General features: G+C 47.4%; 1 protein-coding gene across 4 annotated transcripts in view; it reads right to left on the bottom strand.

Annotated features, from left to right (window-relative positions):
• MGRN1 (mahogunin ring finger 1) overlaps positions 1-14948 on the bottom strand; it is a 53086-nt gene that overhangs the window by 30168 nt on the left and 7970 nt on the right. For all 4 annotated transcript variants that reach the window (XM_027043312.2, XM_027043314.2, XM_027043313.2 and 1 more), the window contains exon 2: positions 862-980. In XM_027043312.2, coding sequence (XP_026899113.1) covers positions 862-980 — 119 coding nt within the window. The remainder of the gene's footprint in view (positions 1-861; positions 981-14948) is intronic.

Raw genomic sequence — 14948 nt, 5'->3', positions numbered from 1 at the left:
AAGCTCCTCGCCTCCCACACACTAAAGGATCAAGATTTCATGTCAACCAGCTGTTCCACTGCTAAAACAGCCTAAAGACCCCCGGGCCAGTGGACATCTCATCCCCTGCCAGGACCAGGGACACCCCAGGACTCAGCAGCCTTGGGAAATGGAGTCCAGCATCTCCTGAAAGAGACAGTCTCCTGCCTGGCTCCTCACCCACACTGAGGCCCACCATTTTAAAGTACAAGACCCAGTCCCCTGGTCAGCACCCCCTCCCCAGAGGCCCTCACTAGTCCCTCTCGGTCTCTTTTGTCTCCATTCATGAATCTTTTCTTCACTGCCTGCACCCCAGGAGGGAAGAGGGTAGGATATGTCCTCCATCCCCAGCCCCTGGAGGAGTCCTAGGCACCCAGCAGGTACCAAATGTGTGCTGGACAAATGGACAGCAGCATGTAAACGTGTGCTTCCCTGATGACTATCGAAAGTGCATTTGTAAAAATGCTCACTGGCCATGTGCATGTCTCTTTTGGGTCACAACTCTCACCCACTGCTCTACAGAGTGTGGCTTCTGTTTTTTCTTTTTTAAAGAAAGTCATCCAAGAGGCCTGGGATCAAATCCATAACTATCCATAAGCCCCATAGCCTGGCTGCATTGGGCTCAGCAATGGCTACCCTGTCCCCCAGTGAGCTATCTGCAGCCATCCAACCTCTAAGGGGGCAGTGCCAGGACATGACCCCTGCACAGACATACACACATCCAGCCAGTAGCTCTGCCCATGTGAGGTGACTCAGTGCCTGCTTATCCTCAAAGCTAGCTATGGATAGCGGAGGGGAGGACCTTGCTGCCACTGCCCACGTGCCTACCCCACTGTGACCCACCTGGACCGGTCGATTGCCCAGGAAATTCAGATCCATGTTCTCTCCAAAGAGGTAACCTTCAGGGTGAGGGGTGTCGAATTTCTCACCTCCCATGAAAAAGTGAGAGGCAAAGTAGTTTCCTGGTTAGAAAAGGAAACACAATTGTAGATTATAAGGCTCGACACAGCCCAGGGGAAGCCGGTGATGGTTAACAGGCTCAGCACTGAGAACAGCTCCATTTGGAGAGAAGCCTCGCAGGCTGTCCTTACCACTCGGCTCTAGCCCCAGCCTCAGCCCTTCAACCTGGCCCATTCAACGTCTGCACCCCAACACCCTTTGTGCTCCCAGACCTCTCTTCCCTGCTCAGGGGCATATCAGGTCTTCTGGTCCATTAACCTTTCCTTCTGTGGCAGTCGGAGTTGTGTGCTCCTCAAGGATATGTCTCAGTTCCACACCTACACCTGTGCATGTGACCTTAGTTGGAAATAGGGTCTTTATAGATGTAATCAAGAGGAGGTCACACTGAAGCACAAAAGCAGTAAAAATAAGTGTACCTGTAGAACTCAGTCAAGGGACTCACAAAATAAAAGGCTATAAAGTATGACTATTTACCTAAAACATGGGGAGGAGAGGGCTAAAGAATGGGTTCAAACTTAAACGACCAGCAACTTCATACAGACTGCTATATGCCGAAGAGGTGACATACAAACCGAATGGTAACCACAAATCAAAAACCTGTAAAGACATGAAAAAAATAAAGAGGAAGGAACCCAAGTATATCATAAAGAAAGCCAACTAACCATGAGAGAAAAGTGCAGGAGAGGAGAGGAGAGGAATGGAGAAAAACAACCATAAAAACAATCACAGAACAAGTAACAAAAATGGTAATACATACATACTTATCAACAATTACTTTGAATATAAATGGAATGAACACTCCAATCAAAAGTCAAAGGGTGACAGAATGGGTAAGAAAACAAGGCCAATCTGTATGCTGCCTGTAAGACACTCATTTCAGACCTAAAGACACCTGCAAATGGAAAGTGAGGGGATGGATGAGCATTCATCATGCTAATGGTGTGAAAAGCAATCTGGGGCAGCAATACTTACATGGGACAAGATAGACTTTAAAACAAAGAGTGTAACGAGAGACAAAGAAGGGCACTATATAACCAGAAAGGGGACAAACTAACAAGAAGTAAATATCTGGCAACCAAATACACAAGTTAATAACAAATATAAAGGAAGTAATGGACAGTAATACAATAATTGTAGAGAACATTAATAACCCACCTACATCAATGGATAGATCATCCAAACAGAAAATCAACAAGGAAACAGTGGCTCTGAATGACACACTGGACCAGATGAATCTCACAGATATATTCAGAACATTCCATCCTAAAACAGCAGAATACACATTCTTTTCAAGTGCACATGGAACATTCTCCAGATTAGATCACATTAGGCCACAAAACAAGTCTCAACAAATTCAGAAAGATCAAAGTCATTCCACACATCTTTTCTGACCACAACACTATGACACTAGAAGTCAACAAGAAAAAATCTGGAAAGACCACAAATACATGGAGGTTAAATAACATGCTACTAAACAATGAATGGGTCAACCAATAAATCAAAGAAGAACCTTAAAAATACATGTAGACAAATGAAAGTGAAAACACAATGGTCCGAAATCTATGCAGCAAAAGCAGTTCTTTTTTTTTTTATTTAAAAAAAAATTTTTTTTTCAATGTTTATTTATTTTTGGGACAGAGAGAGACAGAGCATGAACGGGGGAGGGGCAGAAAGAGAGGGAGACACAGAATTGGAAACAGGCTCCAGGCTCTGAGCCATCAGCCCAGAGCCCGATGAGGGGCTCGAACTCACGGACCGCGAGATCATGACCTGGCTGAAGTCGGACGCTTAACCGACTGCGCCACCCAGGCGCCCCATCAGTTCTAAGAGGGAAGTCTGTAGCAACACAGTCCTACCTCATGAAGCAAGAAAAATCTCAAATAAGCAACCTAATGTTACACCTAAAGGAGCAAGGAAAAGAAGAACAAAACCCCAAGCCAGCAGAAGCAAGGAAATAATAAATGTCAGAGCAGAAATAAAGAAAATAGAAACTAAAAAAAAAAAAAAAAAAAGTAGAACAAATCAATGAAACCAAGGCACCAGTTCTTTGAAATGATCAACAAAATTGAGAAATCTTTAGCAAGACTCATCCAAAAGAGAGAGAGAGATAGAGAGAGAGGACTCAAATTAATCAGAAATGAAAGAGGAGAAGCAACAACCAGTACCAAAGAAACATGAAGGATTATAAGAGAATATTATAAACAATTACATGCCCACAAACTGGACAACATGGAAGAAATGGATAAACTCCTAGAAACATACAACCTCCCAAAACTGAATCAGGAAGAAACAGAAAATTTGAACAGACCAATTACCAGAAATGAAATTGAATCAGTAATCAAAAACCTCCCAACAAAAGTCCAGGACCAGATGGCTTCACAGAGGAATTCTAACAAACATTTAAAAAACAGTTAATACTTATTCTTCTCAAACTACTACAAAAAATAGAAGGAAAGCTTCCAAATTCATTCTATGGGGCCAGCATTGCCCTGATATCAAAACCAGATAAAGACACTACAAAAAAGAGAAGTACAGGCCAATATTTCCAATGAACACGGATGCAAAAATCTTCCAAAAATATTAGCAAACAGAATCCAACAATACATTGTCAGGCTCTGTGCTGACAGCTCAGAACCCGGAGCCTCCTTCGGATTCTGTGTCTTCCTCTCTCTCTGTCCCTCCCCTACTCACATTCTGTCTCTCTCTCTCCTTCAAAAATAAATAAACATTTTAAAAAAATTAAAAGACTCCAACAATACATTAAAATAATCATTCACCACAATCAAGTGGAATTTATTCCCAGGATGTAAAGGTGGTTCAATATTCACAAGTCAATCCATGTGACACATCACATCAAAAAAAGAAAGGATAAAAACCGTAAGATCATTTGAAAAGATGCAGATACAACATGTGACAAAGTACAACATCCATTCATGATGAAAACCCTCAATAAGGTAGGTTTAGAAAGAACAAACGTCAACATAATAAAGGCCATCTACGAAAAATCCACAACCAACATCATCCTCAATGGGAAAAAACTGAGAGCTTTCCCCTAAGATCAGGAACAAGGCAAGATGTCCACTGTCACCATTTTTACTCAGGATAGTACTGGAAGTCCTACCCAAGCAATCAGACAAGAGAAGGGAACAAAAGGCAGCCAAATCATTAAGGAAGAAGTAAAACTCTCACTATTTGCAGATGACATGATACTATATCTAAAAACCTTAAAGACTCCACCAAAACAGCTACTAGAACTCATAAATGAATTCAGGAAGGCTACAGGATACAAAATCAATGTACAGAAATCCACTGCTTTCTATACACTAATAATGAAGCAACAGAAAGAGAAATTGAGAAAACAATCCCACTTACAAGAACACCAAAATAATAAAATACCTAGGAATAAATTTAACCAAGGAGGCGAAAGACCTGTACTCTGAAAACTGTACAATACTAATGAAAGAAACTGAAGATGACATAAACAAAAGGGAAAACATTCCATGCTCATGGATTAGAAGAACAAATATTGTTAAAATGTCCATACGACTCAAAGCAATCTACAGATTTAACGCAATCCCTATCAAATACCAATGGCATTTTTCACACAACTAGAACAAAGAATCCTAAAATTGGTAGGGAACCATCTAGAGACCCCAAATAGCCAGAACAATCTTGAAAAAGAGAAACAAAGCTGAAAGCATCACAATTCCAGATCTGAAGATACATGACAAAGCTGTCGTGATCAAAACGTCTGGTACGGGCACAGAATAGACAACGTAGATGAACGGAACATAACACAAGGCCCAAAAACAAATCCACAATTATATGGTCAACTAATCTTTAGCAAAAGAGGCAAGAATATGTCATGGCAAAAGGACAGTCTCTTCAACAAATGGCTCTGGGAAAACTGGACAGTGACATGCAAAAGAATGAAACTGGACCACTTTCTTACACTAGACACAAAAATAAACTGGATTAAGTTTCTAATGTGGTGAGACCTGAGTGGCATCTCGGTGGCCCAGTCGGTTGGGTGTCCGACTTTGGCTCAGGTCATGATCTCACAGCTCGTGAGTTCGAGCCCCACGTCAGGCTCTGTGCTGACAGCTCGGAGCCTGGAGCCTGCTTCGGTTTCTGGGTCTCCCTGTCTCTCTATGCCCCTCCCCCACTTGCACTCTGCCTCTCTCTCTCTCTCTCTCTCTCTCTCTCAAAAATAAATAAACATTAAAAAAATTTTTAATAAATGTGAGACCTGAAACCATAAAAATCCTAGAAGAAAGCACAAGCAGTAATTTCTCTGACATCGGTTGAAGCAACAGTTTTTTAGATCCGTCTTCTGAGGCAAGGGAACAAAAGCAAAAATAAACTATTGGGACTACACCAAAATAAAAAGCTTCCATACAGCAAAGGAAATTACGATCAAAGCTAAACAACAACCTACTGAATGAAAGAATTTGTAAATGACATATCTGATAAGGGGTTAGTATCCAGAATATAAAAACAACTTATACAACTCAACACCAAACAAAACCAAATAATCCAATTAAAAATAGAAGACACAAACAGATATTTCTCTAGAGAAAACATACAGATGGCTGACAGACACATGAAAAGAGGCACAACATCACCCACCATCAGGGACATGCAAATCAAAACTACAATGAGATATCACCTCCTACCCATCAGAATGGCTAAAATCAACAACACAAGAAACAACAGGTGTTGGCAAGGATGTGGAGAAACAGGAACCCTCAGTGCACTGTTGGTGGGAATGCAAACTGGTGTAGCCGCCTGGAAAACAGTATGAAAATTCTTCAAGGGCACCTGGTTGGTTCAGTGAGTTAAGTGTCCGGCTTCGGCTCAGGCCACGATCTCCCGGTTCGTGGGTTCGAGCCCCGCGTCAGGTTCATGCTGACAGCTTGGAGCCTGAAGCCTGGAGCCTACTTCAGGTTCTGTGTCTCCTTCTCTCTCTGCCCTTCCTCTGCCTGTGCTCTCTCTCAAAAATAAATAAACATTAAAAAAAAAAAAAGAAAATTCTTCAAAAAATTAAAAGCAGAGGGGAGCCTGGGTGGCTCAGTTGGTTTAGCATCTGACTCTTGATTTCAGCTCAGAGAATGACCCAAGGGCCATACAATCAAGCCCCGTGTCAGGATCTGCACTGAGAATGGAGCCTGCTTAAGATTTTCTCTGCCCCTTTCCCCTGCTCACATGCGATCTCTCTCTAAAATTAAAAAGAAAAAAAAGTTAAAAATAGAACTACCCTACGATCCAGTAATCTCACTACTGGATCTTTACCCAAAGAATAGAAGAACACTAATTCAGAGGGATACATGCACCCTGATGTTTACTGCAGCATTATCTACAACAGCCAAATTATGGAAGTAGCCTAAGCATCCGTCGACTGATAAAGGATAAAGAAGAAGACGTGGTATACATACGTGTACACACAGCCAGAGGAATGTTACACGGCCATAAAATAAAGAATGAAATCTTGCCACTTGCAATGACACAGATGGATCTAGAAAGTATTATGCTAAGGGAAATAAGTGAGTCACAGAAAGACAACTACCATATGAGTTCATTCATATGTGGAACTGAAGAAACAAAACGAACAAAAGGCGGCAGTTGGGACTGGACGCGGCAGGGGCAAAAGTGCAGACATTCTGCTTACTGTTAGGTCTTTCCATGGAACATGAACCATGCAGTGCTCTTAACTAAAGGACTGAGACATGGGGCAGCACAAGGACCCTTCCAAAATCACCTAGGATCTGCACTGGGTCCTATGTACTGGAACTATCAGTGCACTTTAAGGTGCAGACTTGTTTTAATAAATGTGAGACCTGAAACCATAAAAATCCTAGAAGAAAGCACAAGCAGTAATTTCTCTGACATCTTCCCCACAACGGCCCTGTAGGGGCAGGGAACAAGGCACCCAAGGCCTGGCACGCAGCCTGTCACTGCACCTGACCCTGGACCTGGGCTTTAACCTTGCCTGGCCTTTGGCCCACCCCTGCTACCCTGCTTGCTGACCAAACTGCCCCCATTTTCCCTCTCTCTTTACTCTCCCCCACAGCACTGTGCATGACCCGATGGAACTGTGCACAGGAGGCCCCAACATCTTAGTCCAGTTTTAAGCTTTTGTAACTGGAGGTATAAATGCTACAATCTAGGGGCGCCTGGGTGGCGCAGTCGGTTAAGCGTCCGACTTCAGCCGGGTCACGATCTCGCGGTCCAGGAGTTCGAGCCCCGCGTCAGGCTCTGGGCTGATGGCTCGGAGCCTGGAGCCTGTTTCCGATTCTGTGTCTCCCTCTCTCTCTGCCCCTCCCCCGTTCATGCTCTGTCTCTCTCTGTCCCAAAAATAAATAAACGTTGAAAAAAAAAATTTAAATGCTACAATCTAAAACCTCCTGATGAAGAGGCAACAGACGATTTTTTTTTTTTTTGGTTTTCCCTATATTGTTTACATTTTCTACAATTAACATTACTTTTTTTTTTTAATATTTTATTTGTAACTAATCCCTACATCCAAAGTGGGGCCTTAATTTACAACCCTGGGATCAAGAATCTCACACCCTACCAACTGAGCCTGACAGATGCCCCAATTAACATAATTAACATTACTTTTAAAAGAAGAAAAAAAATTTTTTTAAGATTTTTTTTTTGTTTTAAAGAAGGCTCCACGCCCAACGTGGGGTCTGAGTTCACAACCCTGAGATCAAGAGCCTCCTGCTCTGAGCCAGCCAGGCACACAGTCCAAGAAAAATTATTTAAAAAAATATATGAGGGACACCTGGGTGGCTCAGTTGGTTAAGCGACTGACTCTTGGTTTCGGCTCAAGTTCCTGAGTTCCAGCCCCACATCCGGCTCTGCGCTGACAGTGTGAAGCCTGCTCGGGATTCTCTCTCTCCCTCTCTCTGCCCCTCCCCCACTTCCTCTCTCTGTCTCTCAAAATAAATAAATAAACTTGAAAAAAAAAAAACAAAAGACATGGTACAAGATGTGGTAGTATCACAAAACTGGAAGCATGTTCTGGAAAGACCAATGAATTGTCCACTAGTAGACTTAAAGGTGTGTGAATTATACCTACAATAAAGCTATTCTTAGGGATTGGGGGAACCTGAGTTGTCAGCTAGGAGTTCATCAGTAAGTTTTTTGATATTAATCTTTAACGTGATTTTTTGGGGGGGCACAAAACTTGGAATTAGATGCTATTCTTTATCAAAACCCTGTTAATTCCCATCTACTTATTTACGTGACATGGGTTCTCAACTTCAAATGAAAACCAGAACCAGAGCTTGTGCTGACCTGGTCTCACTCTAGCCGTGGGTTATGTTCAACCGTGACCACAGGAACCAATCAGGGACGAAAGGAGCCCACTCACCTAAGAGACACCTTTTTGATGTATTTTACGTTCGATGCGTATTTAGGTTTACTATTTATAAAAACTGTAACCTCAGGGGAGGTGCTGTGGAAAGACATATACAACGTGAGGAATGGGAAGCATGGATTCTGAAGGAAGGGCATTCGCTGTGTTATTCTCTGTGTTTTGCTAGGTTTTTCAAAAGTTCACGTTTTTAAAAAGGAACTTTTAGGGGCCCCTGGGTGGCTCAGTCGGTTGAGCTTCCGACTCCGGCTCAGGTCATGATCTCACGGTCTGTGAGCTCGAGCCTCGCATCGGGCTCTGTGCTGACAGCTCGGAGCCTGGAACCTGCTTCAGATTCTGTCTCCCTCTCTGACCCTCCCCTGTTCATACTCTGTCTCTCTCTGTCTCAAAAATAAATAAACAAAAAAAAATTTTTTTTTAAAAGGGAACTTTTAAAGGAAGAATGTGTGCGCAGAGGACCAGGGAAGGAGTGTGTGTTCGTGCGTGTCTGCGCGTGCATACAGGTGTGTGGTGTACCCAGCTGCAGGGGTGTGCTGTGCATGTGTGTGTGTCTGGGCGTGCGTGGTGTGTGTGTGTGTGTGTGTGTGTGTGTGTGTGTTGACACGGTTTAGGACCAAGAGGAGCAGGCCGAGCTCTAAAGACGAGGGAGGGAAAAGAGCAAGAAAACACCATGAAGGGGAGAAACGGAAAGGCAGACAGACAGGAAGATGAAGAAGACAAACCACCACCTCAGCCACCGGGCTCTTTCCTCCATGCCCCCTGATACGGAACCCACGGAGGGGACACAGATCCTGCCCCTCCTCTCCATTCAGGACGATATCAGAGGTCCCCTCAAAGCCCCGTGACTTAGCCCCATGCTGAAGCCACCCCCACGTCCACCCCCAACACACACAGGGACAGCAGCCAGTGAATGGGGTCATCTCACTGATCTCACTGCAGGCTGCAAAGGGTGGCTGTTCGCACACAAGGAAAGAGCCGCGTGGGAAGACCGTCCCCATCAGAAGGGCTGAAAATCCTATGGCCACGTGGAAGGCCTGCTAGAGGCGATTTGGGCCCAGAAGCCCTGGCTACGGGGCACTGACACGCACCAGGACCTCACGGCCGCAGGGGAACCCAGACGCTTCACCTCCTATGCGCCGGAGGGATTCACACTCTGCCCTACTTACAGGTGGCCAGGTGACCTGGATAACCAACAGGTGACCAGCCACAAAATTAAGACCAAGGGAGACCCCCTCCCCTGGGGGCCTCCCAGCATTCCCACACACGGCTCTGTTGTCCTTTAGACGTGGACGGACACATGTGTTCATCATCTTTTACAGATGAGGAAAATCAAAACCACGAGGCTCCCGTCAGAGGCTGTTTCAGTGATGCCTGGTGCAGGTGGGAAGGTGCTGTCCCTTCCTCACAGGCCACAGAGCAAGCCAGGAGGGCTCCTGGGGCTGTTTTGTCTGGTCACTCTCAAATGACTGGTGGTATATACACATGGTGTACCAGGATCACCATTCACAACCCCAAAAAGGCAACACTCTAAATTACTTAAATGAACTAATAACCCTGCTAAGGAGCGAGGCACCAGGACACTCAAACTGTCCCTGGGATCAGAGTTAAAGGTCAAAGCCCGGAACATTCCACACCAAAACTGTCAGGGCCCCCCAGCAGGCAGGGTGAGGAGTGGAGTGAGAAAAAGTGGGATCCTAACATTCTCCCCAAAACACCCGCTCCACTCTAACCCTTCTTAGCTACACATTCACAAAACCCAAGTTTCATCAAGAGACCAGAGTTTGGGACCCTGCTACAGAGCGAATGTTTACTTCCCACCCCCCTCAAATTCACATGTTGAAATCTGACCCCCAATGTGATGGTACTGGGAGCTGGGGCTTTGGGGAAGTGACTAGGTCATGAGGAGGTGCTGTGATGCATGGGATTAGTACCGTTACAAGAGGCCCTCCAGAATCCCCTAACCCAGCCGTGTGAGCACAGCGAGTAGACAGCTGTCTATGAACCAGGAAGAGGCTCTCACCAGACACCGAATGTGCTTGCACCTTGATCTTGGACTTCCCAGCCTCCAGAACTGTGAGAAATAAGTGTCTGTTGTTTATAAGTCACCCAGACTGTGGTGTAGACACAGCAGTGCAGACAGACTTGGACATACCCACTGGGTCTAAGGTCCCAAGTCTGGACCCCTGAGAAGCATGTGCAGCAAACCCACCAACCTATGGGATCCCCACAACAGAAAGAAGCTGGGCAGGCTCCAGCCACCCAGGATCACCTGGGGACAGCCACCACCATCACCGCCAGGGCTTCATCAACTCTTGGTGTCACCCAAGACCTCAGCGAAAAGCCCTCACTAGGTGAAGCAGCGAGGGCTCCTCCTCCTAGGCATCTGTTCCAGTCGTCCCCGAGGGGCCTCTACACTGCTGGAGGGAGCCTGGGATGTCCCAAGGGACCTTGGGAACTCTAGGGCCAGAGTTCTTCATTGAGGATGAGAATGGAATGATGTGGAGAATGAAGTGACTAGTGCCATGTTCTAGCAAGCTGACGGTCTCAGGAAGAAGCAACACCTGTGGGCTTTGGTGAAGGGAGCCCCCTAGAGGCTACACCTGGGAGCCTGGACTCCTTCAGAGCCCCTGCCCGCACCCTGGCTCCTCGTGGGGACTCAGGCCGGGGGGGGCCCCCACCTCCTGCGATTCTCAGCAGCGGCCCACCTTCCTTCCCCACCCTTCCAACACACCCGCACCTCCTGGCCTCAAGTCTCTGTGTGGTTCTAGGTAACGCAGGACACGCAAACTCGGTTCTAGGTACCACAGGTCCCTCCTTGCACTCCAGACGTTCCAGACCAGAGACAGTGATGCTATCCCCCGCAGCCAACATCCCCATGCCTCAACCTACAGGGCCACGAACGAGTGATTCTGCTCTGCCCTCTGTGCTGCCTACCTCACCTTGCACCACCTTCCTGGGCCATCCTCTGGGATTCAGGCACTTTCTCCATTCCCTGTGACCCAAGAGGCTGCCCCCACCCTGCCGCTCAGCAGTAAGGCCTCTTACGAACTCCCTGCAAGCCCGCTCCATAGCAAATCCTCCTGCCCCAACAGTCTTCACAGTAGGATCATCAGTTTTTCTTTATTTGTTGGTTGGTTCACACTCTGTCCTCCTCCGCCCACGACCAGGGATCACATGCATGTTCACTGTCCTGTATCCCAGTGACCACCACCCTGGCTTGCACACAGGAGCCTGGTAAAAACCAGTTGAATGAACGGAGGAAGGTGGATGACACAGTTACTACGATTTGACAGCAGAGGAAATAGGAGGCACAGAGCGGTCACATGACCCGCTCAAGCCACAGCACCAGCCAGAGGTGGCGTCCTCACTGAAGACCTGTGTGGACCCCAGAGCTGCATGCTGCACACTCAACTACTCCAGCCCACTGTGTGCTCTTCCCGCACCGCCATCCAATTCTCCAGTCTTCGGTGGACACCGACTGATGACCTACAAATTCAGCTCTATCCTGACACCATCCACCTGGAGACAGCATCAGATCCCACAGATGAAGGGCTCAGCCCACACCACTGCCCCCTCCCTTCAGATGCCAATCCCCAGTCCGGGTGGTCACCTGTCAACCGGCTATAAGCTGGACATTCCCACGACCCCCAACTAATTTGCTCAAGCTGCTCACAAAACTCAGGAAAACAGCTCACTTACCAGATTACTAGGTCACCAGCTTAATATAAAAGGACACGCCTCAGGAACGGCCACATGGAAGAGATGTCCAGCACAAGGATGGTGGGAAAGGCGCGGGGCTTCCACGCCCCCTCTGAGCGCTCCACCCTCCCAGCCTCTCGCTGTGCTCACCAACCCAGAAGCCCCCTGAACCCGGCCCTTCAGGGTCTTTGTGGAGGCTTCGTCTTATGTGGGCTCGGCTGATTCAATCACTGGCTGCTGGCGACCCTCTCGATGTCCAGCCTCTAACCACAAAGTTGGCTCCAAACGCAGCCAGGCCCCATCCTTAGGTGCTTCCCCGAATCTGATCAGCATAAACTCGGGTGTGGTTGAAAGGGGCTTGTTATGAGTATCAATACCAAATTCCAAGAGTTTTTTAGAAGCTCTGTGGCAGGAACAGAGAAAACACATCACAATGTCCCCTGTCTACCCCCCGGGTAAAGCAGGACTTTAGACACCCTGCACAACCCACTGCTAAGAAACACACCTGGTGCTGGGCCCTGGGACACAGGGTGTGCGTCTCATGCCGCCCCAGTCTCCCCTACTCCAGTGGGGCTCGGAGAGTCAGGGCAGGGGGCGCCGCTGAGCAGGCGTGGGCAGGGGCTGGGAACAGTTCACTGATTCCGCAGGCCATAAATTCCTCTCATTCCCTAACGGGACAGATGTTCCCGGTTACCAGCTTCCCGAATCCGCTGTCACTAGGCCCCAACTGGGCCTGACCAATGCGAGATGAGAACATCACAGTCCCCGAGTGATCTCAGGAAAGCATCTTCAGGCTCGTGAAACACCCTGCCGACTCCCCCTGAGCCAAAGTCATGCACGTACAGACAAGAGCACTTCTCTGCTGGCCACATGCAGCCTAGGTGACCTAGTGTGGCCTGGCCTGTGTCCCCATCAGTAACACGCAGGCCTCAGTAAAAAACACTGGGAGCAGACTGATGAGGACAGCTCAGGATGTCCTCAGGATAAAAGGAGCCAATAATGCACATGTGAAAAGGCATCTGAGAAACATTCTATTCCCAGCCCCTCCCACCCCCCTCCCAAGCATGAAAGCTTTACCACAGCTGGACCGTATTAAACAAAAATCTCGGGGCGCCTGGGTGGCTCAGTCGGTAAGCGTCCGACTTCGGCTCAGGTCATGATCTCGCGGTATGTGGGTTCGAGCCCCGCGTCTGGCTCTGTGCTGACTGCTCGGAGCCTGGAGCCTGTTTTGGATTCTGTGTGTCTCCCTCTCTCTCTGACCCTCCCCCGTTCATGCTCTATGTCTCAAAAATAAATAAACGTTATAAAAAAAAAAAAAAAAAGATGGGCACTGTTATGTGTACTTTACCACAATTAGGGAAAAAATGGACCCAAAGAAATCTGATCACAGGCACCAATGCAGCCACAAAAGTGTGCACAGCAGCGCTTTTCATAAGGGCTCAAACTGGAAATTCCCCCAACGCCCCTCCCCATGGATGAAGATGTGGTGGCATCCACAGACACTGGACTCTAACACAGCAGAGGCCAAGCTGACTACTGTCCCCATGAACGGAATGAGGGCCTCATCACTGCAGAGGAGCAAAGAGCGGCCAGTTCCATCTGTCACATTCAAAACAGGCAAAATCACCTCTGGTGGACTCGGAACGGAGTTTCCCAGGGAGGAGGGAGGCAAAAATTGGGAGGGGGCACCAAGGGGGTTTGGGGGCTGCTACTGTTCCATTTCTTCAACATGTTCACTTTGTCATCATTCATCAAACTTACGATTTACACGTTTTCTAAATGCATGTTACTCTTCACTTTTTTTAAGTTATTTACTTTGATGTTAAACAAACACATGCAGACAGTCCAGCACTTAATGGTTTGTCTTATGAGTTTTAGACTTTACAATGGTGCAAAAGCAATATGTATTCATCAGAACCCACATTTCAAATTGTGAATGTGGATCTTTTCCCCAGATAACGATCTGAGGTAGGACCCTCCCCTGGGGATGCTGGACAGGGCAGGAGCCCCAGGTCCAGGCAGCCATGCGGTCACAAGGTAAGCACTCATGCTTGTGACCATTCTGAGCCCAGAGAACCATTTTGGTTTTCGCTGTAAGTATGGTATTCAACAAACATGAGATGTCAAACACTATCACCAAACCAGCTTCGTGTTGGTGATTTTGCCCACCCGTAGGCTCACAAAAGTGCTCTGAGCGCATTTAAGGGAGATGAAGCTAGGTTCGGCAGGTTCGATGTATTCAATGCATTTTCGATGGGGACACAACCCCATCATAAGTTGAGGAAGATCTGTGTATTGTGGATATACGCACACATTTTTTAAACAATGCACAACCGAACACAACCCCGAAAGGCCCCCAGGGAGTCTGGTCACTCAGGGATGTCCTGTGGGTCAGGTGTGGATAACAGAAGGCTGCAGTTATCACAACGGTGGATGCCAGGGCCGCCTGGAGGGAGCCAGCACAGCGGTCTGCCCACTTGCGGGGGTCGGGCACCCAGGACCAAGTGAGAGGGCACGACTCAGGATCAGGCAGGATGAAAGAGCAGGGAAAGTGGCTCCAGGACTTCTTTTAGACACAGAGGTGGGGAGACGTTCCATCAGTCATTCCTCGAGGCTTGCGCCTCCTCACCTGGCTCCATGACTAAGCAAACCAACTGATCTCGTGTTAGGCAGCGAGGGCCCCTCTCCCACGCGGTTCCATGCCATCAGCTTTTCTGCAAAGAGCAGAGGGTGTGGGCCTCACTCTTCCTCCTTCCCACTCCCATCCTGGAGGGGCGGCCACCCCCTAAGGCACAGGCAGGGGCTGAGCCTGCTTCTCCCATCTCTGAGGAGCTGGGCAGACGCAGGGGCAGTGAGCGGAACTGAACAATTCCCCTGTTATTTACTGAGG

This window comes from Acinonyx jubatus, chromosome E3, assembly GCF_027475565.1.
Source record: "Acinonyx jubatus isolate Ajub_Pintada_27869175 chromosome E3, VMU_Ajub_asm_v1.0, whole genome shotgun sequence".
NCBI classification, from domain to species: domain Eukaryota; kingdom Metazoa; phylum Chordata; class Mammalia; order Carnivora; family Felidae; genus Acinonyx; species Acinonyx jubatus.
The sequence above is the reverse complement of the archived record's forward strand: the minus strand, read 5'-3'. Positions and strand labels throughout refer to the sequence as shown.